The 27,425-nt window shown below is 40.1% G+C and overlaps 1 protein-coding gene across 12 annotated transcripts in view; it reads left to right on the top strand.

The window, feature by feature from the left end:
- The window catches only part of KHDRBS2 (KH RNA binding domain containing, signal transduction associated 2), a 768,231-nt gene that overhangs the window by 310,797 nt on the left and 430,009 nt on the right, over window positions 1-27,425 (top strand). For all 12 annotated transcript variants that reach the window (XR_003508070.1, XR_003508065.1, XR_003508069.1 and 9 more), the window contains exon 3: window positions 6,024-6,140. Coding sequence is in view for 7 of the 12 variants with exons in the window: in XM_027524587.1 (XP_027380388.1) it covers window positions 6,024-6,140 (117 nt within the window). In the remaining 5 variants the exon portion in view is untranslated. The remainder of the gene's footprint in view (window positions 1-6,023; window positions 6,141-27,425) is intronic.

The raw sequence follows: 27,425 nt of genomic DNA, 5'->3' as shown, positions 1-27,425 counted from the left end.
CTTCAGTAGAAATTAAAAAAAAAAAAAAATCACTAACTTTAAAGGATACAGGCACCCAAGTATTTATTGCAGCACTGTTTACAGTAGCCAAGATATGAAAGCAACCTAAGTGCCCATTAACACGCGAATGGATGAAGATATGGTATATATACATACAATGGAATAGTACTTCGCCATAAAAGAATGAAATTTTTGCCATTTGTAACAACATGGATAGACATGGAGGGTATCACACAATTGAAATAAGTCTGACAGAAAAAGACAAATACTGTATGATATCACTTATATGTGGAATCTAAAAATTCAAAACTAATAAATAGAACAAAGAAGAAGCAGACTCACAGATTTAAAGAATGAACTGTGCTTACCAGTGGCAAGAGGAATGGGGGGAAGAGCAACATAGATGTAGGGGCTAAATGGTGCAAACTATCATGTATAAAATAAAGTACAAGTATATATTGTACAGCACAGGGTTATAGTCAACGTTTTGCAATACATATAAATGGAATATGAGCTTCCCCATAACCTTTAACATTTATGAATCACTATATTGTACACCTGTAACTTATAAAACATTGTACATCAATTATATTTCAATAAAATGAGGATAAATAACATAAATTAGGCTAAAATTTCATAAACTGATAAAGACCAAAATTCTTAACACAGTCAGTAAGTACATGAATATTTTCTCTACTTTTCCCATCTAGCCCCATTTCTCAAATCTCCAAAATGAATTCCTTTCAGTTTATCAAACTTACCTGCTTTGGATTTTCTCACACATTATTTCTTCTTCCTGGATTGTCTCCAGTAGAACTCCCCCTGGCTGACTTGTCCTCACTTCCTGTAGCTCATAGCCCAGTTTAAATGCTGTTTTTCAGGAAAGGTTTTTTAGTGACTTCATTTATACTTTCCTGTGAAATCCTAAAGTTCTTCTGGGCCAGTGCTTGGAGCATAATTGTCACTTGATACATATTTGTGTGTTGAGTGATTTATTTAAAAACAAACAAACAAACAAACTCCCTTTCTTCTGTTTCTCATTCCTCCTGTTCCTTCAGAAACTAGTCTTTTGCCCTTCTTTCTTATTTTTCTCTTCTGAATATATGTATTCATGGTCTCCTTTTTTATTCCTCTCCCTTACTAATTTCTTGCCTGTAAGTAATGGTCCTATGAGAACATTGGTAGACTTTTATTTTCCTGTTAAATATCTTTCTTGATGTCTATTCACTCATGGTTCCTAGAGTTCTCAATGTGAAGAGCAACTAAATTTCTTTAAAACTTTTCTTCCTGTCTTCCATAATTTTATTAATGATACAGTGTCAATCCTTTGAGTTTAGAGCGTATTTTGGTTACTAGTTCATTCTGCACTCTTCACCATCTCCCAGAGTTGGCTCAAACTCATATTCATTGAGTCAATGATACCATCCAACCATCTTACCGTCTGTTGCCCCTTCCTCCTCCTGCCCTCAATCAGGGGCTTTTTCATTTCATTTTCATTCTTCACATAAGGTGCCCAAAGTATTGGAGCTTCAACTTCAGCATCAGTCTTTCCAATTAATACTCAGGGTTGACTTCTTTAAGATTGACTAGTCTGACCTCCTTGTTGTCTAAGGGACTCTCAAGAGTCTTCTCCAGCACATTTGAAAAAATCAATTCTTCAGTGCTCAGCCTTCTTTATAGTCCAACTCCCACATCAATACATGACTACTGGAAAAATAATAGCTTTTATTATACAGACCTTATTTGGTAAAGTGATGTCTCAGCTTTTAAATATGCTGTATAGGTTTGTCATAGTTTTTCTTTCAAGAAACAACCATCTTTTAATTTCATGGCTACACTCATCATCTGCAGTGATTTTGGAGCCCAAGAAAACAAAGTCTGCCACTGTTTCCATTTTTCCCCATCTATTTGCCGCGAAGTGATGGGACCGGATGCCATGATCTTAGTGTTTTGAATGTTGTGTTTTAAACCAGGTTTTTCACTCTCCTCTCTCACTTTCATCCAGAATCTCTTCAGTTCCTCTTCACTTTCTGCCATAAGGGTGGTGTCATCTGAATATCTGAGGTTAATTATATTTCTCCTGGCAATCTTGATTCCAGCTTGAACTTCATCCATCCTGGCATTTCACAGGATATATTCTGCATAGAAGTTATATAAGCAAGGTGACAATATATAGCCTTGACGTACTCCTTTACCAATTTGGAACCAATCCATTGTTCCATGTCCATTTCTAACTATTGCTTCCTGACCTGCATACAGATTTCTCAAGAGGCAGGTCAGGTGGTCTGGTATTCCCATGTCTTTAAGAATTTTCCACAGTTTGTTGTGATTCACACAGTCAAAGTCTTTAGAGTAGTCAATGAAGCAGAGGTAGATTTTTTTTTTTTTCTTTCTGGAATTTCCTTGCTTTTTCTATGATCCAGTGGATATTGGCAATTTGATCTCTACTTCTTATGCCTTTTCTAAATCCAACTTGTACGTCTGCAAGTTCTCAGTTCACCTACTGTTGGTGCCTCATTCATTCATGGTTAGTTGCTCAGTTGTGTCTGACTCTTTGGGACCTCAAGGATTGTAGTCTACTAGGCTCCACTGTCCATGGGTTTTTCCATGTGAGAATACAGGAGCAGGTTGCCATTTCGTTTTCCAGGGGATCTTCCTGACCCGGGGATCAAATGGGGTCTCCTGCATTGCAGGTGGATTCTTTGCCAGCTGAGCTATCAGGGAAATTCAGCTTGAAGGATTTTGTGTATTACCTTGCTAGCATGTGAAATGAACACAATTTTGCAGTAGTTGGAACATTCTTTGGTATTGACTTTCTTTGGAATTGAAATGAAAACACGTTTTCCAGTCCTGTGGCCACTGCTGAGTTTTCCAAATTGGCTGGCATCTTGAGTGCAACACTGAAACAGCATCATCTTTTGGGATTTGAAATAGCTTAGCTTGAATTCTATAACCTCCACTAGCTTTGTTCATAGTAATGCTTCCTAAGCTCGGCTTGACTTCACACTCCAGGATGTCTGGTTCTAGAGGAGTGATCACATTATCATGGTTGTCTGAGTCATTAAGACTTTTTTGGTGCAGTTCTGTGTATTCTTGCCACTACTTCTTAATATCTTCTGTTTATGTTAGGGTCTTACCATTTCTGAAATGTTTCCTTTATATCTCTAATTTTCTAGAAGCGATCTCTAGTCTTTCCCATTCTATTATTTTCCTCTCTTTCTTTGTATTTTTTCAGTTAAGAAGACTTTCTATTTCTCCTTGCTATTCTTTGGAACTCTGCATTCAGATGGGTAAGTTTTTCCTCTTCTCCTTTGTCTCTCACTTCTCATCCTTTCTTAGCTTAGGCCTATGGTAGACCTTAAAATAGGAGTTGCCTTAATGTGTGTTGTCAAAGTTGCTCAGTCATGTCCAACTCTTTGTGACCCCATAGACTGTAGCCCCCCAGGCTCCCTGTCCATGGGGATTCTCCAGTCAGGAATACTGGAGTGGGTTGCCATGCCCTCCTCCAGAATGTCTTCCTAGACCAGGGATTCCTTGGTGGCTCATATGGTAAAGAGTCTGCCTGAAATGTGGGAGACCCAGTTTGATCCCTGAGCTGGGAATATCCCCTGGAGAAGGAAATGGCAACCCACTCCAGTATTCGTGCCTGGAAAAATCCCATGAATGCAGGCGCTTGGTGAGCTACAGTCCATAGGGTCACAAAGAGTCAGACACGACTGAGAAACTTCACTTTGCTTTAATATGTGTTAAAATGTAAAGGTATTTTTTGTGCTTGGTTTTTGCATATGAATATCCAGTTGTTTCAGCACCATTTGTTAAAGATTTTACTTTTCAAATATTACTGTTCTGGCACTTTTGTTGAGAATCAGTTGATCTAAATGTGGTCTTTTTGAACGTTATTCTGTTTCATTTATCTTACATGCCTGTAGATAGCCACACTCCAGTGCAGCACTGAAAAGGTGTAGTGAGAACAGGCATCTTGATTTTATCATGTATTTATGGGGAAAGTATTTAGTTTTTCACCATTAAGTGTGGTTTATTTCTTACTTTAGGTATTTTAAAATATATAATAACTCTGATATAGAAGACAATTACTTAATTTTATTTCTGTTTCACATGCCCAACATAGTCTTTAATACGTTCTAATCCTTTTTTTTTTTTTAATTAATGAGTAATTACCTCAGTCATTTCTTGTAGTGATATTCATTTAGTAGTTGGCAACAAATGCTGATAACTGCCTTTATTTTCCTTGTTTATAACCAGATTTCATAATTAATAAACCAGTTATATATGCGCCTGCTGCTGCTGCTAAGTTGCTTCAGTCATGTCCGACTCTGTGTGACCCCATAGACGGAAGCCCACCAGGCTCCGCCATCCCTGGGATTCTCCAGGCAAGAACATTGGAGTGGGTTGCCATTTCCTTCTCCAATGCATGAAAGTGAAAAGTGAAAGTGAAGTCACTCAGTCGTGTCTGACTGTTAGCGACCCCATGGACTACAGCCTACCAGGCTCCTCCGTCCATGGGATTTTCCAGGCAAGAGTACTGGAGTGGGGATATATGCCCCTAACCCTGGAATTTTGCATGTAAGCAAACTGTTTTGTATATATGTTCTTTCTAGCATTTTAAACCCTTTTGTATGCGTTCACATCTCTTATTTGCTGATCTTTAGAACAACTCTTTAACACAAAGAAGGTAAGGTTGAAGAACAGTTGAATCTCTTTATTACCAATCATGAAATTGGAAATGGACTCTTACGTGCATAGACAATACTTGCCAAACATGAATGTTAAATTTTAATTTAAAATAATTTTTTTTTTTGCAATTTTGAATATGCACAGGCATGTTAAAATTTTCCCTCATTTCAGTAATCAGATTGGAGAGAAAAACCCTTTAGAAATTTTATAAGTCATAGTACATCTCCCTAATTCCTTTTTAAATAATTTATGTAATTATATGAGTAAATTATATTTTCAAAGATTACTGACGTTAGCATTTCTTTAGGAAGAAGCATCTCTTTACACGTGTACACCTGTGGTGGATGCATGTTGATGTATAGCAAAACCAATACAATATTGTAAAGTTAAAAAAAAAAAGTGTATCTGAGCTCATAGGAACTAAGAAGCCTCTTGATGAAAGTGAAAGTGAAGAGTGAAAAAGTTGTCTTAAAACTCAACATTCAGAAAACGAAGATCATGGCATCTGGTCCCATCACTTCATGGGAAATAGGTGGGGAAACAGTGTCAGACTTTATTTTTCCGGGCTCCAAAATCACTACAGATGGTGACTGCAGCCATGAAATTAAAAGACGCGTACTTCTTGGAAGGAAAGTTATGACCAACCTAGATAGCATATTCAAAAGCAGAGACATTACTTTGCCAACAAAGGTTTGTCTAGTCAAGGCTATGGTTTTTCCTGTGGTCATGTATGGGTGTGAGAGTTGGACTGTGAAGAAGGCTGAGCACCAAAGAATTGATGCTTTTGAACTGTGGTGTTGGAGAAGATTCTTGAGAGTCCCTTGGACTGCAAGGAGATCCAACCAGTCCATTCTGAAGGAGATCAGCCCTGGGATTTCTTTGGAAGAGATTATGGTAAAGCTGAAACTCCAGTACTTTGGCCACCTCATGCGAAGAGTTGACTCATTGGAAAAGACTCTGATTCTGAGAGGGATTGGGGGCAAGAGGAGAAAGGGACGACAGAGGATGAGATGGCTGGATGGCATCACTGACTCGATGGACTTGAGTCTGAGTGAACTCCGGGAGTCGGTGATGGACAGGGAGGCCTGGCGTGCTGCGATTGATGGGGTCACAAAGACTCAGACACAACTGAGCAACTGATCTGATCTGGGTTCATAGGTCTGGGGTCGATTCCTGTGTGGGTGTGTGTGTGTGTGTTTAGGTGTGTGAGAGGCATAACTCTGTTCTCCATGGTAAAGTTCGAAAAACCATAACCCATCAGTTTTGCTTGGTTTAAATCATTATTTTTCTCTACTTAATATAGATATTCTAATGATTTTGTTTCCTAGTTCAATTTTGTGGGCAAATTGCTCGGGCCGAGAGGAAACTCCTTGAAGAGGCTACAGGAAGAAACAGGTGCTAAAATGTCTATCCTGGGCAAAGGATCAATGAGAGATAAAGCAAAGGTATGTACTTTGAATTTGTACTAAAGATTCACAGGGAATCAGCTGTAACAGGGTGGCCACATTCACAAGCACATCTGAGCTCTCCTCCAATCAGTTCCCATTATCTTTACCCTTTTAGGACTAGTCTTCACCTTCATATCTTCTCTATTTATAAAAATAAGCTACCGGTCTTTTTCTACCAAAGCATGTAATTTTTAGTCCTTTGTTTAGGTGGCTATCAAATCTGTTCATTTCTTTCGTGTCCTCTGTAGGATGTTTCTGTATGTGTGTGCTCATTTTCTTTAATTCCCTAACTGAATCCTTTTTCTTTCTTCAGTTGTATCTTCTGATCCCATCCCATGTATCATTCCCTCACTTTATCTTTCCACTCCACTTCACTCCGATCCTCTTACCTGAAGCAATTTCACATATTTATCTGCAAATCTAAGAGATTTTTGGAGAAGGAAATGGCAACCCACTCCAGTGCTGTTGCTTGGAGAATCCCATGAATAGAGGAGCCTGTCAGGCTACAGTCCACGGGGTTGCAAAGAGTTGGACACAACTAAGCTACTAGCACACACACACGTGCATGCATGAGAGTTCCATTTTTTTTTTTATAATGTGTCAGTGATATTAAATGACTTAACTGATCCTCAAAGACAAATAAGCTAATAAATATATCAACTTGGATATTTGAAATGATTTACATTACATTTGAACTACATCATTTCCCCATTTTATAAATAGGAAATAGCCTCTACTTTTGATTTTTTTGTTTTGTTGAAATAACTATTTATAGATATTTATTCATAAAGTATCTCTTAAAATTAATTGAGAAAGGGTGACTGTTTTATGGTAGTATCATTTGACCTGGCCATACTTTTTCTTATTTGATATGTTACCAGGGAAAATAAAATAATCATACATTTTAATTATGATTATAAAAATTGCTTAGAGATAGTTTAGGAGTTGCTCAACTATTAGGATGAAATATTAAAGGGAGAAATTCATAGTGGGAAATGTTACTGAATTTGTGAATGTACCATGCATGTTTGATCTTTATTGTAACAAGGCTGTGTATGGTGTTTAACCAAGACATGCTACTGTTGCTAAGTCGCTTCAGTCGTGTCCAACTCTGTGCGACCCCATAGACAGCAGCCCACCAGGCTCCGCCATCCCTGGGATTCTCCAGGCAAGAACACTGGAGTGGGTTGCCATTGCCTTCTCCAATGCATGAAGGTGAAAAGTGAAAGTGAAGTCGCTCAGTCGTGTCCGACTCTTCGCTATCCCATGGACTGCAGCCTACCAGGCTCCTCTGTCCATGGGATTTTCCAGGCAAGAGTACTGGAGTGGGGTGCCATAGACATGCTATATGGGTACTTAAAAAAATAATAATCAGTTCTGTAATTTACCAAAGGATGCCACTTGCAAGTGTTAAATTTTGAGTAAAATTTAGTTACTTTCTACTGTGTATAATTTCATAAGGATGACTTTTTGGCCAAATGTACTGCTTCTAGTTAATCAGAGTATATTTAGAAGAAATAATAAAAGTATTTAAGAGATAGCTTTTGTCTTCTGCTGTAAGTATATTTAGGTTTTCTATGTATATGAGGATAAATTGACACATGATTATCTATATCTGTTCTTTCATATATTCTTTAATTATTTGTTATATGTTTTCCAGATATCTCAAAGTCATATAATAGAAAGTTCATTTTGTATGTTTTTATACTCTCACATAGTCTTTAAGATTTAGATCAGGCAGAGATTTCCTAACCCCTGTGATAGGCTTACTTAACCATAAAACATATTTTACTGAAATTTTCTGTTTCACTCATTACACTGTTAACTTTCATGGACCAGAGAAATGTCTTAGTTAGCTTTGCACACCCAGAGTCACCATGTAGTCTCTTCGTACTTTTTAAAACAAATAAGTGTATTTTTTATTTCCACATATATAGTTTTATATAGGATTCTATTTTTCCTGTGAACATGGTTAGCTACCAACATAATTATTAGAAAAATCTAGCAAGAAACAGATTTGATTCTATTAACTTTCTGTTAGGTTTAGTTTACTAATATTGTGCTGTGTGCTTAGTCACTCAGTCACGTCTGACTCTTGCAACCCCATAGACTGTAGCCCACCAGGCTACTCTGCCCAAGGGGATTTTCCAGGCAAGAATACTGGAGTGGGTTGCCATTTCCTTCTCTAATTTACCTGTTATTTAAAATCCTGTTTCTATATTGATTACATTTTGAGTGATCCATCATGTTTTCATGAGTATTTTCATTGTTTCATTTTAAAAATGAAAGAAAATGGAAACATTTAATAGCAACAATATCAATAATAATATATAGTAGTATAAAATATGCTTGTTAGACTCTATATAAGACCTTAACTACCAAAGACAACACAGCTGAAATAAAACCACAGATGTAGATGTGAAAAAAACTTACCTTAGTAAATACTTGATTAAAATAAAAATAAATGCTTGGTAAATTTTTTATTGCTATGTTGCTAACTTTGTCTCTGCTACATGACCTGAACAGAAAGGAATATTTTATGTAATTTTATTTTTCTAGCAAATAATTAAAACTTATCTGATTTTGCAGCTCTAGTTCACAGTAATAAATGTGAGGGGGAAAAAATTCTCCTTGGAGTTTGCATTCCAATGGGAGAGACAGACAATAAATAAGTGAACAAATATATTTTCTACTTTCAGACATTGTTAACTGTTATGGATTAAAACAAAACAGAGGAAGGGAAATATGTTAATGCTGGTAGTAGTAGTTTGGTATGATGATCAAGTGTAACCCTGGACAAGGAGAAGGGACCAACACAAGGAAAATCAGAGAAGAGAGAATGCAAGTGATGTCTCTGAAGGAGAATTCATGTCTTTATCTGTAACTATCCTGGCAGCCATAGCTCTATCTTTGTTTATAACCATGCTTATTCCCATTTGGCAGAGAAGGAAATGGCACCCCACTCCAGTACTCTTGCTTGGAAAATCCCATGGATGGCGTAGCCTGTTAGTCTGCAATCCATGGGGTCGCTAGGAGTCGGACACGACTGAGTGACTTCACTTTTACTTTTCACTTTCATGCATTGGAGAAGGAAATGGCAACCCATTCCAGTGTTCTTGCCTGGAGAATCCCAGGGACGGGGGAGCCTGGTGGTCTGCCGTCTATGGGGTTGCACAGAGTCAGACATGACTGAAGTGACTTAGCATAGCATAGCATTCCCATTTGGACCTTCCCAGGTGGCACTAGTGGTAAAGAACTTGCCTGCCAGTGTAGGAAATGCAAGAGATGCAGGTTGAATCTCTGAGTCGGGGAGATCCCCTGGAGGAGGGCATAGCAACCCAGTCCAGATGGAAAGATATTCCATGTTCCCAGGTAGGAAGAATCAATAATGTGAAAATGACTGTACTTCCAAATGCAATTTACAGATTCAGTGCTATCCCTATCAAATTACCAATGTCATTTTTCACAGAACTAGAACAAAACATTTCACAATTCATATGGAAACACAAAAGACCCTGAATAGCCAAAGCAGTCTTGAGAAAGAATGGAGCTGTAGGAATCAATCTTTCTGATGTCAGATTATACTACAAAGCTACAGTCATCAAGGCAGTATGGTACTGGCACAAAAACAGAAACATAAACCAATGAACAAAATAGAAAACCCAGAAATAAACCCATGCACCTATGGGTACCTCATTTTTGACAAAGGAGGCAAGAATATACAATGGGACAAAGACATCCTCTTTAATAAATCATGCTGGGAAAACTGGACAGCTACATGTAAAAGAATGAAATTGGAAGTCTTCCTAACACCATACACAAAGGTAAACTCAAAATGGCTTAAAGACCTAAATGTAAGACCAGAAACTATAAAACTCTGAGACTAAAACATAGGCAGAACACTCGATGACATAAATCAAAACAAGAACCTCTATGACCCACCTGTTAGAGTAAAGGAAATAAAAACAAAAGTAAAAAAGTAAGACTTGATTAAATTTAAAAGCTTTTGCACAGCAAAGGAAACTATAGCAAGCTGAAAACACAACCCTCAGAATGGGAGAAAATAATAGCAAATGAAACAACTAACAAAGGATTAATTGCAAAAATATACAAGCAGCTCATACAACTTAATGCCAGAAAAACAAGCCAATCATAAAGTAGGAAAAAGACCTAAATAAACATTTCTCCAAAGAAGACATACAGATGGCTAACTAACACATGAAAAGATGGTCAACATCACTCATTATTGAAATGCAGTGAAATGAAGTGAAGTGGCTCAGTGGTGTCCAATTCTTTGCAACGCTATGGACTGTAGCCTACTAAGCTCCTCCGTCCATCCATGGGATTTTCCAGGCAAGAGTACGAGAGTGGATTGCCATTTCCTTCTCCAGGGTGATCTTCACAACCTAGGGATCGAACCTGGGTCTCCCACATTGTAGGCAGATGCTTCTACCGTCTGAGCCACCAGGGAAGTCCATTATTCAGTTCAGTTCAGTTCAGTCACTCAGTCGTGTCCGACTCTTTGTGAGCCCATGAATCACAGCATTCCAGGCCTCCCTGTCCATCACCAACTCCCAGAGTTCACTCAGACTCACGTCCATCGAGTCAGTGATGCCATCCAGCCATCTCATCCTCTGTCATCCCCTTCTCCTCCTGCCCCCAATCCCTCCTAGCATCAGAGTCTCTTCCAATGAGTCAACACGTTGCATGAGGTGGCCAAAGTACTGGAGTTTCAGCTTTACCATAATCTCTTCCAAAGAAATCCCAGGGCTGATCTCCTTCAGAATGGACTGGTTGGATCTCCTTGCAGTCCAAGGGACTCTCAAGAATCTTCTCCAACACCACAGTTCAAAAGCATCAATTCTTTGGCGCTCAGCCTTCTTCACAGTCCAAATCTCACATCCACACATGACCACTGGAAAAACCATAGCCTTGACTAGATGGACCTTTGTTGGCAAAGTAATGTCTCTGCTTTTGAATATGCTATCTAGGTTGGCCATAACTTTTCTTCCAAGGAGTAAGCACTTGTAATTTCATGGCTGCAGTCACCACCTGCAGTGATTTTGGAGCCAAAAAAAAAAATAAAGGCTGACACTGTTTCCACTGTTTCCCCATCTATTTGCCATGAAGTGATGGGACCAGATGTCATGATTTTCGTTTCCTGAATGTTGAGCTTTAAGCCAACTTTTTCAGACTCCTCTTTCACTTTCATCAAGAGGCTTTTTAGTTCCTCTTCACTTTCTGCCATAAGGGTGGTGTCATCTGCATATCTGAGGTTATTGATATTTCTCCCGGCAATCATGATTCCAGCTTGTGCTTCTTCCATCCCAGCATTTCTCATGATGTACTCTGCATATAAGTTAAATAAACAGGGTGACAATATACAGCCTTGACGTACTCTTTTCCTATTTGGAACCAGTCTGTTGTTCCATGTCCAGTTCTAACTGTTGCTTCCTGACCTACATACAGATTTCTCAAGAGGCAGGTCAGATGGTCTGATATTTCTGCCTCTTTCAAAATGTTCCACAGTTTATTGTGATCCACACAGTCAAAGGCTTTGATATAGTCAATAAAGCGGACATAGATGTCTTTCTGGAACTCTCTTGCTTTTTCCATGATCCAGCGGATGTTGGCAATTTGGTCTCTGGTTCCTCTGCCTTTTCTAAGACCAGCTTGAACATCTGGAAGTTCACAGTTCACGTATTGCTGAAGCCTGGCTTGGAGAATTTTGAGCACTACTTTACTAGCGTGTGAGATGAGTGCAGTTGTGTGGTAGTTTGAGCATTCTTTGGCATTGCCTTTCTTTGGGATTGGAATGAAAACTGACCTTTTCCAGCCTTGTGGCCACTGCTGAGTTTTCCAAGTTTGCAAGAGGGAATCAGAGGGCAGACACACTGAAACCATAATCACAGAAAACTAGTCAATCTAATTACACTAGGACCACAGCCTTGTCTAACTCAGTGAAACTAAGCCATGCTCATGGGGCCACCCAATATGGGTGGGTCATGGTGGAGAGATCTGACAGAATGTGGTCCACTGGAGAAGGGAATGGCAAACCACTTCAGTATTCTTGCCTTGAGAACCCCATGAACGTATGAAAAGGCAAAATGATAGGATACTGAAAGAGGAACTCCCCAGGTCAGTAGGTGCCCAATATGCTACTGGAGATCAGTGGAGAAATAACTCCAGAAAGAATGAAGGGATGGATCCAAAGCAAAAACAATACCCAGTTGTGGATGTGACAGGTGTTGGAAGCAAGGTCCGATGCTGTAAAGATCAGTATTGCATAAGAACCTGGAATGTCAGGTCCATGAATTCAGGCAAATTGGAAGTGGTCAAACAAGAGATGGCAGGAGTGAATGTCGACATTCTAGGAATCAGCGAACTAAAATGGACTGCTGCTGCTGCTGCTAAGTTGCTTCAGTTGTGTCCGACTCTGTGCGATCTCATAGATGGCAGCCCACCAGGCTCCCCAGTCCCTGGGATTCTCCAGGCAAGAACACTGGAGTGGGTTGCCATTTCCTTCTCCAATGCATGAAAGTGAAAAGTGAAAGTGAAGTCACTCAGTCGTGTCCGACTCTTAGTGACCCCATGGACTGTAGCCCACCAGGCTCCTCCATCCATGGGATTTTCCAGGCAAGAGTACTGGAGTGGGGTGCCATCGCCTTCTGGAATGGGTACATTTAACTCAGATGACCATTATATCTAGTACTGCAGGCAGGAATCCCTCAGAAGAAATGGAGTAGCCATCCTGGTCAACAAAAGAGTTTGAAATGCAGTACTTGGATGCAATCTCCAAAACGACAGAATGATCTCTGTTCGTTTCCAAGGCAAACCATTCAATATCACAGTAATCCAAGTCTATGCCCCAACCAGTAATGCTGAAGAAGCTGAATTTGAACAGTTCTATGAAGACCTACAAGACCTTTTAGAACTAAACCCCCGAAAAATGCCCTTTTCATTATAGGGAACTGGAATGAAAAAGTAGGAAGTCAAGAAACACTTAAGAGTAACAGGCAAATTTTGCCTTGGAATACAGAATGAAGCAGAGCAAAGACTAATAGAGTTTTGCCAAGAAAATGCACTGGTCATAACAAACACCCTCTTCCAACAACACAAGGGAAGACTCGACACGTGGAAATTACCAGATGGTCATCACCGAAATCAGATTGATTATATTCCTTGCAGCCAACGATGGAGAAGCTCTATACAGTCAACAAAAATAAGACTGGGAACTGACTGTGGCTCAGATCATGAACTCCTTATTGCCAAAGTCAGACTGAAATTGAAGAAAGTAGGGAAAACCACTAGACCATTCAGGTGTGACCTAAATCAAATCCCTTATGATAATACAGTGGAAGTGAGAAATAGATTTCAGGGACTAGATCTGGTAGACAGAGTGACTGATGAACTATGGACTGAGGGTCATGACATTGTACAGGAGACAGGGAGCAAGACCATCCCCATGGAAAAGAAATCCAAAAAGGCAAAATGGCTGTCTGAGGAGGACTTACAAGTAGCTGGGAAAAGAAGAGAAGCAAAACACAAAGAAGAAAATGAAAGATATAAGCATCTGAATGCAGAGTTCCAAAGGATAGCAAGAATAGATAAGAAAGCCTTCCTCAGCAATCAATGCAAAGAAATAGAGGAAAACAACAGAATGGGAAAGACTACAGATCTCTTCAAGAAAATTAGAGATACCAAGGGAACATTTCATGCAAACATGGGCTCGATAAAGGACAGAAGTGGTATAGACCTAATAGAAGCAGAAGATAATAAGAAGAGGTGGCAAGAATACACTGAAGAACTGTACAAAAATGATCTTCACGACCCAGGTAAACATGATGGTGTGATCACTCCCCTAGAACCAGATATCCTTGAATGTGAAGTCAAGTGGGCCTTAGAAAGCATCACTATGAAAAAAGCTAGTGGAGGTGATGGAATTCCAGTTGAGCTATTTCAAATCCTGAAAGATGATGCTGTGAAAGTGCTGCACTCAATATGCCAGCAAATTTGGAAAGTCCATTATTAGAGAAATTCAAATCAAAACTGCAATTAAATATCACCTCACACCAGTCAGAATGGCCATCTTCCAAAAGTCTACAAGCAAAAAATTCTGGGAAGTGCATGGAGAAAAGGGAATGCTCTTGCACTGTTGGTGGGAATGTAAATTGATACATCCACCTTGGAAGATGGTATGTATATTCCTTAAAAAACTAGGAATAATACCACTGAATGACCCAGCAATCTCACTCCTAGGCATATACCAGGGGAAACAGAAATTGAAAAAAGTACATGTATATGCCATCATTCATTTTAGCACTATTTCAATAGCTAGAACATAGAAGCAACCTAGATATCCATTCACAGGTGAATGGATAAAGAAGTAGTGGTGCAAATACACAATGGAATGCTACTCAGCCATAAAAAGGAGCATGTTTGATTCAGTTCCTATGAGGTGGATGAATGTACAACCTATTATACGGAGTAAAGTAGGTCAGAAAGAGAAAGATAAATATTGTATTCTAACGCATATATATGAATCTAGAAAAATGGTGAAGTGAAGTGAAATGAAGTCTCTCAGTCGTGTCCGACTCTTTGCGACCCATGGACTGTAACCTACCAGGCTTCTCAGTCCATGGGATTTTCTAGGCAAGAGTACTGGAGGTAAGAAACATGATCATCTCAATAGACGCAGAAAAAGCCTTTGACAAAATTCAGCACGCTTTTATGATCAAAATGCTTCAGAAAAATAGGCATGGAAGGAAGCTACCTCAGCTTAGTAAAGGCCGTATATTTTAAGTCTACAGCAAGCATTATTCTCAATGGTGAAAAACTGAAAGCATTCCATCTATCATCAGCAACAAGACAGGGTGCCCACTTTCACCACATGTTTATTCTTTAATTCTTCTCAGTTCAGCCGCATCCAGAATGACCACATGGATCATAACCTTGTGTAACTCAATGAAACTACAAGCCATGTAGGGCCATCCAAGACAGACAGGTCATGGTGAAGAGTTATGATAAAATGTGGTCCACTGGAGAAGGGAATGACACACCACTTCAGCTTTCTTGCCTTGAGAACTCCATGACCAGTAATGAAAAGGAAAAAGAAATGACTCTGAAAGATAAACCCCACCAAGGTCAGTAGGTATAAATATATATTAATGGAGAAGAGCAGAAAAATAGCTCCAGAAGGAATGAAGAGGCTGGGCCACAGCAGAAACAACGCCCAGTTGTGGATGTGTCTGGTGGTGAAAGTAAATCACTATCATGTAAAGCACAATACTGCATAGGAACCGAGATGTTAGGCCCATGAGGCAAGGTAAATTCAGTTCAGTTCAGTCCAGTCACTGAGTTGTGTCCGATTCCTTGCGACCCCATGAATCGCAGCATGCCAGGCCTCTCTGTCCATCACCAACTCCCGGAGTTCACTCAAACTCATGTCATCGAGTCAGCGATGACATCCAGCCATCTCATCTTCTGTCGTCCCCTTCTCTTCCTGCCCCCAAACCCTCCCAGTATCAGGGTCTTTTCCAATGAGTCAACTCTTCGCATGAGGTGGCCAAAGTACTGGAGTTTCAGCTTCAGCATCATTCCTTCCAAAGAACACCCAGGACTGATCTCCTTTAGAATGGACTGGTTGGATCTGCTTGCAGTCCAAGGGACTCTCAAGAGTCTTCTCCAACACCAGTTCAAAAGCATCAATTCTTTGGTGCTCAGCTTTCTTCACAGTCCAACTCTCACATCCATACATGACCACAGGAAAAACCATAGCCTTGGTTAGATGGACCTTTGTTGGCAAAGTAGTGTCTCTGCTTTTGAATATGCTATCAAGGTTGGCCATAAATTTCATTCCAAGGAGTAAGCATCTTTCAATTTCATGGATGCAATCACCATCTTCAGTGATTTTGGAGCCCCCCAAAATAAATTCTGACACTGTTTCCACTGTTTCCCCATCTATTTGCCACGAAGTGATGGGACTAGATGCCATGATCTTCACTTTCTGAATGTTGAGCTTTAAGCCAACATTTTCACTCTCCACTTTCACCTTCATCAAGAGGGTTTTTAGTTCCTCTTCACTTTCTGCCATAAGGGTGGTGTCATCTGCATATCTGAGGAAATTTATATTTCTCCCAGAAATCTTGATTCCAGCTTGTGCTTCTTCCAGCCCAGCATTCCTCATGATGTACTCTGCACAGAAGTTAAATAAACAGAGTGACAGTATACAGCCTTGATGTACTCCTTTTCCTATTTGGAACCAGTCTGTTGTTCCATGTCTAGTTCTAACTGTTGCTTCCTGACCTACATACAGATTTCTCAAGAGGCAGGTCAGGTGGTCTGGTATTCCCATCTCTTTCAGAATTTTCTACAGTTTATTGTGATCCATACAGTCAAAGGTTTTGGCATAGTCAATAAAGCAGAAACAGATGTTTTTCTGGAACTTACTTCCTTTTTCCATGATCCAGCGGATGTTGGCAATTTGATCTCTGGTTCCTCTGCCTTTTCTAAAATCAGCTTGAGCATTTGGAATTCTGTGGTTCACGTACTGCTGAAGCCTGGCTTGGAGAACTTTGAGCATTACTTTACTAGAGTGTGAGATGAGTGCATTTGTGCAGTAGTTTGAGCATTCTTTGGCATTGCCTTTCTTTGGGATTGGAATGAAAACACCTTTTCCAGCCTTGTGGCCACTGCTGAGTATTCCAAATTTGCTGGCATATTGAGTGAAGCACTTTCACAGCATCATCTTTCAGGATTTGAAATAGCTCAACTGGAATTCCATCACCTACACTAGCTTTGTTCATAGCGATGCTTTCTAAGGCTCACTTGACTGCACGTTCAAGCATGTCTGGCTCTAGGTCAGTGATCACACCATCGTGGTCATCTTGGTCGTGAAGCTCTTTTTTGTACAGTTCTTCTGTGTATTCTTATCACCTCTTCTTAATATCTTCTGCTTCTGTTAGGTCCATACCATTTCTGTCCTTTATCAAGCCCATGTTTGCCTGAAATGTTCCCTTGGTATCTCTAATTTTCTTGAAGATATCTCTAGCCTTTCCCATTCTGCTGTTTTCCTCTATTCCTTTGCATTGATTGCTAAGGACAGTGTTCTTATCTCTTCTTGCTATTCTTTAGAACTCTGCATTCAGATGCTTATATCTTTCCTTTTCTCCTTTGCTTTTCACTTCTCTTCTTTTTACAGCTATTTGTAAGTCCTCATCAGACACCCATTTTGCTTTTTTGGATTTCTTTTCCATGGGGGTGATCTTGATCCTCGTCTCCTGTGTAATGTCATGAACCTCTGTCCATAGTTCACCAGGCACTCTGTCTATCAGATCTAGTCCCTTAAATCTATTTCTCACTTCCACTGTATAATCATAAGAGATTTAATTTAGGGCATACCTGAATGGTCGAGTGGTTTTCCCTACATTCTTCAATTTAAGTCTGAATTTGGCAATAATGAGTTCATGATCTGAGCCACAGTCAGCTCCCAATCTCTCTTTTTTTTTTTTTTTTTTTGCTTACTGTATAGAGCTTCTCCATCTTTGGCTGCAAAGAATATAATCAACCTGCTTTTGGTGTTGACCATCTGGTGATATCCATGTGTAGAGTCTTCTCTTATGTTGTTGGAAGAGGGTGTTTGCTATGACCAGTCCGTTCTCTTGGCAAAACTCTTTTAGCCTTAGCCCTGCTTCATTCCGTATTCCAAGCCAAATTTGCCTGTTATTCCAGGTGTTTCTTGACTTCCTACTTTTGCACTATAGTCCCCTATAATGAAAAAAGACATCGTTTTGCGGTGTTAGTTCTAAAAGGTCTTGTAGGTCTTCAGAGAACCGTTCAACTTCAGCTTCTCTAGCGTTACGGATTGAAGTATAGGCTTGGATTACTGTGATATTGATTGGTTTGCCTTGGAAATGAACAGAGATATTTCTGTCATTTTTGAGATTGCATCCAATTGCTGCATTTTGGACTCTTTGTTTACCATGATGGCTACTCAATTTCTTCTAAGGAATTCCTGCCGACAGTAGTAGATATAATGGTCATCTGAGTTAAATTCACCCATTCCAGTCCATTTTAATTCACTGATTCTTAGAATGTCAGTGTTCAGTCTTGGCATCTCCTGTTTGAGCACTTCCAATTTGCCTTGATTCATGGACCTGACATTCCAGGTTCCTATGCAATATTGCTCTTTACAGCATTGGACCTTGCTTCTATCACCAGTCACATCCACAACTGGGTATTGTTTTGGCTCCATCCCTTCATTCTTTCTGGAGTTATTTCTCCACTGATCTGCAGTAGCATATTGGGCATCTACCGACCCGGGGAGTTCCCCTTTCAATATCCTATCATTTTTCCTTTTCATACTGTTCATGGGGTTCTCAAGGCAAGAATAGTGAAATGGTTTGCCATTCCCTTCTCCAGTGGACCACATTCTGTCAGCCCTCTCCACCATGATCCATCCGTCTTGGGTAGCCCCACATGGCATGGCTTAGTTTCATTGAGTTAGACAAGGCTGTGGTCCATGTGATCATATTAGCTAGTTTTCTGTGATTATGGTTTCAGTGTGTCTGTCCTCTGATGCCCTCTTGCAACACATACCATCTTACTTGGGTTTCTCTTACCTTGGACATGGGGTATCTCTTCACGGATGCTCCAGCAAAGTGCAGACGCTGCTCCTTACTTTGTACGAGGGGTATCGCCTCACTGCCACCCCTCCTGACCTTGAACATGGAGTAGCTCCTCTCGGCCCTCCTGTTTCCACTCAGCTGTTGCTCCTTGGACATGGGGTAGATCCTCTCAGCTGCTGCCTTGACCTAAGGCATGTGGTAGCTCATCTTGGGCACCCCCTCTGACACCATAGAGTTCTTGCCAAAACTGTATTTGACAAGGTATGGCACAGGTGGGCCTAGGAGAAAGTCCAGGAGTTCTACTACACTCTGGTGAAGCCGAGATTCCAGTTGTGGGCACTGGAACAAAACATCCAGCCTGAGGACCCACCTCCCACTTGAAGATCGAGACCTAAGATGTGGTGCCTGAAAACAAGCAAAGAAAACTGCCAAGATGCACCTGCCCACTGGAGGCTCCTTGACAGACATGCCGGGGACACAGAGGTAAATTAGAAGTGCTCAAACAGGAGATGGCAAGAGTGAACACTGACATTTTAGGAATCAGTGAACTAAGAAGGGTGAGAAGAGGCAAATTTAATTCAGATGACCACTTTATGTACTACTGTGGGCAAAAATCCCTTGAAAGAAATAGAGTAGCCCTCATAGTCAACAAAAGAATATGAAACACAATACTAGGGTGCAGTCTCAAAAATGAGGGATTCATCTCATTTCCTTTCCAATGCAAGTCATTCAACATCACAGTAATCCAAGTCTATGCCCTGTGAAGTGAAAATATCTGCTGCCATAATAAACAAGAAATGCCACAATCATAGCAATTTCTGGCCTCCAAATGTGAATGAGGTCTCCCAAAATTGTGATCCAGTGGATGCTGCCACCACCCATGTTGATTGCTGAGAAGTTGAGAGAATGCAAGAAGCCAAGTGAACAAGGAAACAGGATTTGGCCACAGATAACTAGGTGCATAAGAAAGGAATGAATTCAGTGAGGCCAGAGGCTTCCATCTTCAGAAACACAGAGTACTAAGATATCAATCTTTGATGTTCAGACTGCCTGCTCCCTTTGTTGCAAACGTGTATATAGCCTGACATCTGCTTCTGCCTCCTTGGAACAATTTTCTCAGAGCTACTGAGATGCTGTCTTTTGGGCTTGGAGTCCTAAACATCCCCACCAAAAAAATAACTCTACTCTCAGGTTGTAACTATATTTTTTAGTTGACAACCTCAACCATTAATGCTAGAAAAGATGAAGTTGAAAGGTTCTATGACTAGCTACAAGACATTCTAGGACTATAAAGAAACAAACAAACAAACAAACAAAAAAGATGTCCTTTTCATCATAGAAGACTGGAATACAAAAGTAGGACGTCAAGAGATATCTGGAGTAACAGGCAAGTAGGCCTTAGAGTAAAAAATGAAGCAGGGCAAAGGCTAACAGAGTTTTACCAAGAGAACACACTGGTCATAGCAAACACCCTCTTTTATCAACACAAGAGATGACTCTACACATGGACATCACTAGGTGGTCAATACCAAAATCAGAATAATTATATTCTTTGCAGCTGAAGATGGAGAAGCTCTCTACAGTCAGCAAAAGTAAGACCAGGAGCTGACTGTGGCTCAGATAATGAGCTTCTTATTGCCAAATTCAGACATAAACTGGAGAAAGTTGGGAGAAGACTAGACCATTCAGGTATGATCTAAATCAAAACCATGATGATTATACAGTGGAAGTGACAAACAGATTCAAGGGATTAGAAATGATAGAATGTCTGAAGAACTATGGACAGAGGTTTGCAACATTGTACAGGAGGCAGTGATCAAAATCATCCCCAAGAAAAAGAAATACAAAAAGGCAAAATGTTTTCCTGAGGAGACCTTACAAATAGGAGAGAAAAGAAGAGAAGTGAAAGGCAATGGAGAAAAGGAAAGATATGTCTATATGAATGTACAGTTCCCAAGAATAGCAAGGAGAGATAATAAAGCCTTCCTAAGTGATCAATACAAATTAATAGAGGAAAACAATAGAATGGGAACGACTAGAGATCTCAAGAAAATTAGAGATACCAAGAGAACATTTCATGCAAAGATGGGCACAATAAATGACAGAAATGGTATGCATCTATCAGAAGCAGACAATATTAAGAACAGGTGGCAAGAAGACACAGAAGAACTATACATGACCCAGATAACCATGATGGTGTGATCACTCACCTAGAGCCACAAATCATGCAGTGTGAAGTCAAATGAACCTTAGGAAGCATCACTATGAACAAAGCTAGTGGAGGTGATGGAATTACAGCTGAGCTATTTTAAATCCTAAAAGATGATGCTGTTAAAGTGCTGAACTTAATATACCAGCAAATTTAGAAAGTTCCACTGTGGCCACGGGACTGGAAAATGTCAATTTTCATTCCAAACTCAAAGAAAGGCAATGCCAAAGAATATTCAAACTACCACACAATTGCACTCATCTCACATACTAGAAAATAATGCTCAAAATTCTCCAAGTGAGATTTCAACAGTATGTGAACCAAGAACCTCCAGATATTCAAGCTGGATATAGAAAAGGCAGAGGAAGCAGAGATCACATTGTCAACATCTGTTGGACTATCCCAAAAGCGAGAGAATTCCAGAAAACATCTACTTTTACTTCATTGACTACACAAAAGCCTTTGACTGTGTGGATCACAACAAACTGGAAAAGTCTTAAAGTGATGGGAATACCAGGCCACCTTATCTGCCTCCTGAGAAACCTGTATACAGGTCAAGAAGCAAGTTAGAACCCTTCATGGAACAATAGACTGATTCCAAATCGGGAAAGGAGTATGTTAAGGCTGCTTATTGTCATCCTACTTATTTATCTTGTATGCAGTGTACATCACATGAAATGCTGGGCTGGATGAAGCACAAGCTGAAATCAAGATTGCTGGGGAAAATAGCAATAACCTCAGATATGCAAATAACACCTCCCATATGGCAGAACGTGAAGAGGAACTAAAGAACCTCTTGATGAAAGTGAAAGAGGAAAGTGAAAAGGCTGGCTTAAAACTCAACAATCAGAAAACAAAGATCATTGCATCTGGTCCCATCACTGCATGGCAAATAGATGGGGAAACAATGGAAACAGGGACAGAATTTATTTTGTTGGCCTCCAAAATCACTGCAGATTGAGATGGCAGCCATGAAATTAAAAGGCACTTGCTTCTTGAAAGAAAATCTGTGGCAAACCTAGGCAGCATATTAAGAAGCAGAGACATCACTTTGCTAACAAATGTCCATCAAGTCAAAGCTATGGTCTTTCCTTTAGTCATGTATAGATGTGAAAGTTGGACCATAAATAAGACTGAGTGCTGAACAACTGATGGTTTTGAACTGAGTGTTAGAGAAGACTCTTGAGGATGCTTTGGACTGCAAGGAGTTCAAGTCAGACACTCCTAAGGAAAATCAGTCTTGAATATTCATTGAAAGGACTGAATCTGAAGTTGAAGCTCCAATACTTTGGCCACCTGATGTGAAGAGCGAGCTCATTAGAAAAGACCCTGATGCTGGGAAAGATTGAAGGCAGGAGAACAAGAGGATGACAGAGGCTGAGATAGTTAGATGGCCTCACCAACTCAATGAGCACTAACTCGAGCAATCTCCAGGAGATAATGAAGGACAGGGAAGCCTGGCGTCCATGGGAGCTGCTTTCCATGGGTTCACAAACAGTCAGACATGACTGTGTGACTGAACAATAACAAATGGTTTCTAGGATGGGATGTAAATTGCACTGTACTGAAAATACTGCTCCAGACCAAGACTGGGACAGTTTTATTTCTTAGTCCCTCTGTTTGACCAAGTAGAATAGTTAAAGATTTGTCTTAGTCAAGAAAAGGTCACTGGCATTTTTGTGCTGAGAACATAAACCAAATTTCTGCTTTCTCATCAGTTCTTATGTTTCTTACACATGGTAGAATTTAGATATGGGAGCAGGTTATACATATGGATGCATCATTATAATTATCTACAATATCTGTACTTGTTGATATGATTTCTTTTTTCCAATTTCCTGTATTAGAGAAGAATTTCTAAGAATCCTAGGGTGATTTAATGTAGTGATGTATGTTTGTACATTATATTTCAAGTTATTTAGTGCTATATAGGTATTATATATTTAGTAGTCTCACTGTATGGTGAAAAATGGGTAAACTAGGTTGTTTTTTATATGCATAAATATATTCTGGTAGGTATATAGGTAGCTCAGTGGTAAACAATCTGCCTATCAATGCAGGAGATGCAGACGATGTGGGTTTGATCCCTGGGTCGAGGAGATCCCTTGGAGGAGGAAATGGCAACCCGTTTCAGTGTTTTTGCCTGGAAAATCCCATGGACAGTGTGTGTGTGTTCAGGCACTTTGGTCACTCTTTTTGACCCTGTTGACTGTAGCCCACCAGGCTCCTCTGCCCATGGGATTCTCCAGGTAATAATACTGGAATGGGTTGCCTGTGCCCTCCTCCAGGGGATCTTCCTGACCCAGGGATTGAACCTGTGTCTCCTGTGACTCCAGCATTGCAGGTGGATTCTTTACCCTGAACCACTAGGGAAGCCTGAGCAACTGAGCATGCACATATAAATATATCTTTATCAAATTTTACTTTCCTTTTCACATCTCTCATTGGTGCTGGGAAACTGTTGTTCATTATGGTTAAGCAGGCATTTCTGCCAATGAGGAAGGTCTAGTTGATGCCTAATTCAGATACAGCGCAGGGAGAGAGGAGACCAAGGGGCAGAGAGTATTTTTTATATTTAAATTTCTATCTTGCCATGGAATATACATTTTATTTCACAATATTTTGCTATGAACACAATTAATTGAACCATTTACTTTTTGCAACCAAGACCATGTTTTGTACAGTTTCAGGGATACATTCACAAGACATTCTCTCACCAGAACTTAAACTAGTTACAGGAGCAAACTTACCAGATGTCAATAAATGAAACACTTTCATGTAATTTTTTTATTAATATCTAAACAGTACAAATAACCCAGAATCCTTCTAAATGCATTTATTTTTTTTAATGTTATCCACAAAGATATGTATTTTTTGTAAGTTGTTTGTTCAAATGGAGCATTTGTTTAAACTTTGAAAATACTATTTTTCTTTTTGAGATCAGAGTTTTGAGATAGACTATCAATTGGTGTGCCCATGTTCTTCTGTCTGGTTTATACCAGAGGAAGCATCCCAAACCTATAAGAACATAATTGCAATCACCTACAATGCTAGCATTGCTATTGTGCTAAAAAAAAAAAAAAAAGGCAAACTAACTTGGCTTTTGATTAAGAGAATTTGGAATGTCTCGAAAAAACTTAATGATTACATTTCTAAGCATATAATGGCCTCTCTATGCTGTGTCCTCTTTTTAAATAGTAGGTTCATTGTATTGCTTTTTCTCTTCCTTTTTAATGTTTTACACATTTTGAAAAATATTTTATTTCCATCATTTAGCACATTTTCATGTTTTCCCCAGTCTTTTACATTTTTCTTGCCTTCATTTATCTACCTTTAAAAAAGCCAAAGTAATATAAAACCAGAATAATTTCTCCCATGTTGAATCCTGAGGAACTCTCATTTCTATTTTCTTGAATATAACTAGAATGTGTGAGAGATGTTTCCTTCTTCAGCACCACCACTGTTATCACATTTATTTAAATAAAACTACTTAAATCAACAGTTGACCCTCCAATTTAGGAGTACAAATGAGAAAGAATAAGATAGTAGCCATTGGACTTTCAAGATGGTGGGGGAGTAAGATGGGGAGATCATCTTCTTCCCCACAAATACATCAAAGATAAATCTGCATGTGGAACAACTACAGAACACCTTCTGAACGCTGACAGAACAGACTTTCTAAAAGGCAAGCCAATGTCCTCAGAATAAGATTCAGTTCAGTTCAGTTGCTCAGTCACGTCCGACTCTTTGCGACTCCATGAATCGCAGCACGCCAGGCCTCCCTGTCCATCACCAAATGCCAAAATTCACCCAAACCCATGTCCACTGAGTCAGTGATGCTATACAACCATCTTCTCTGTCATCCCCTTCTTCTTCCACCCTCAGTCTTTCCCAGCATCAGGGTCTTTTCAAATGAGTCAGCTCTTTGCATCAGGTGGCCAAATTATTGGAGTTTCATCTTCAGAATGAGGTAGGGCAACAGATAAAGGTTAAACAAAAGAGGCAAAAGATTTCAGGATGGGGACTTGCACCCTGGGGAAGGAGTCCTAAAGGAGGAAGAGTTTCCACACATTCAAACCTCCTCATGGGTGGGGATGGAGGGAGCTTTGGAACCTCAGAGGGGAATGCACCAGCAGGTGCTCAGGAGGCAAAACAGAGAATTCACCACAGAGATCATTGCCAAACAACACTTCCCAGCTGAGAAGTGGCTTGCATGACCACCGCAGTGAGTGGGGGCTGGATACTGAGACTCAGGCTTGAGGAGTTGGACCCCAGACAGAAGATCAGGGTTGCCTGCCATGAAAGAGACTCTGATGGAGCTAGTATGACACTACTGAGGGGGTCAAGGGAAAAGCTTGGGCCTCTCAGAGATGCAAGGGATCTTGCTGCTGGGACCCTCTAACTCCCTGCACTCACAGAACACAGAAACTTGCCTGTGTGAATGGCATGGATGGGATGAGCAATGGCTGTGAACTGCTGTACCCCAGAGGTAGATACATCTGGCCAAAACTACTGTTAAAGCCAGCACGAGTGCCAGAGGCAGAACAAGACTCAGCTGCAGTTTACAATCCCAGATTGGGGAACTGCCAAAGCCAGGGTGAGTGCTGGAGGCAGGGGATAAAACACATTTGTTGCAGCCACAACCCCAGAGGAGAGTGTATTACCCACCTCAGACTATAGTGGCTTCACACAGGCATTGGGGCACAATAGGCCCTCCCCAAACACCATAACTGAAAGTGCCATACCCCTCCCTTTCACCAGCCTGACTGAGCAAGTGAGCCCTAATAAGTCACCACTTTCATCCCCTTTGCTCTGGGCAGGGAATAGACACAGAAGGGTATAAGCAGAGGTGGGGCCAAAACCAAAGCAGAGCACCAGGGGCTGTGTGAGCAAAGTGGAAGGAAAGTCACTTTGCAGCAACAGGTGCAACAGATTAAATATCCACAAGTAGTCTGAGACTGTGGACCTTGTGTCAATTGTGGACTTTGGGAGAAAGTTCAAGCTGGAGTAAGCCCAGATCTGAGTCTTAACAGACCTTACAGCACTGACAGCAGGTCCAGAGAACTTCCTAGAAATATTAGAGGACCTCCTGAGTAAGCAGATTGACTGGTGATCACTATGTGGAGAGGACAACCAAGGAATCACGATGACAATCTTCTATCACTCTCTCATATTTTTTTCTTTCTTTGCTTGCTTTTGTATTGTTTTAATATTGTTCTTTTTTATTATTATTCTTTTAATTTTTACTTACTTTTTTTAAAATTTTATTTTTAAACTTTACATAATTGTATTAGTTTTGCCAAATATCGAAATGAATCCACCACAGGTATACATGTGTTCCCCATCCTGAACCCTCCCCCCTCCTCCCTCCCCATACCATCCCTCTGGGTCGTTCCAGTGCATTAGCCCCGAGCATCCAGTATCGTGCATCGAACCTGGACTGGCAACTCGTTTCTTACATGATATTTTACATGTTTCAATGTCATTCTCTCAAATCTTCCCACCCTCTCCCTCTCCCACAGAGTCCATACGACTGTTCTATACATCAGTGTCTCTTTTGCTGTCTCGTACAAAGGGTTATTGTTACCATCTTTCTAAATTCCATATATATGTGTTATTATACTGTATTGATGTTTTTCCTTCTGGCTTACTTCACTCTGTATAATAGGCTCCAGTTTCATCCACCTCATTAGAACTGATTCAAATGTATTCTTTTTAATGGCTGAGTAATACTCCATTGTGTATACGTACCACAGCTTTCTTATCCATTCAACTGCTGATGGACATCTAGGTTGCTTCCATGCCCTGGCTATTATAAACAGTGCTGCGATGAACATTGGGGTACATGTGTCTCTTTCCCTTCTGGTTTTCTCAGTGTGTATGCCCAGCAGTGGGATTGCTGGATCATAAGGCAGTTCTATTTCCAGTTTTTTAAGGACTCTCCACACTGTTCCCCATAGTGGCTGTACTAGTTTGCATTCCCACCAACAGTGTAAGAGGGTTCCCTTTTCTCCACACCTCTCCAGCATTTATTATTTGTAGACTTTTGGATGGCAGCCATTCTGACTGGTGTGAAATGGTACCTCATAGTGGTTTTGATTTGCATTTCTCTGATAATGAGTGATGTTGAGCATCTTTTCATGTGTTTGTTAGCCATCTGTATGTCTTCGTTGGAGAAATGTCTATTTAGTTCTTTGGCCCATTTTTTGATTGGGTCATTTATTTTTCTGGAGTTGAGCTGTAGGAGTTGCTTGTATATTTTTGAGATTAGTTGTTTGTCAGTTGCTTCATTTGCTATTATTTTCTCCCATTCTGAAGGCTGCCTTTTCACCTTGCTAATAGTTTCCTTTGATGTGCAGAAGCTTTTAAGGTTAATTAGGTCCCATTTGTTTATTTTTGCTTTTATTTCCAATATTCTGGGAGGTGGGTCATAGAGGATCCTGCTGT

Source organism: Bos indicus x Bos taurus, chromosome 23 (assembly GCF_003369695.1).
Source record: "Bos indicus x Bos taurus breed Angus x Brahman F1 hybrid chromosome 23, Bos_hybrid_MaternalHap_v2.0, whole genome shotgun sequence".
Lineage (NCBI taxonomy): Eukaryota > Metazoa > Chordata > Mammalia > Artiodactyla > Bovidae > Bos > Bos indicus x Bos taurus.
The sequence above is the reverse complement of the archived record's forward strand: the minus strand, read 5'-3'. Positions and strand labels throughout refer to the sequence as shown.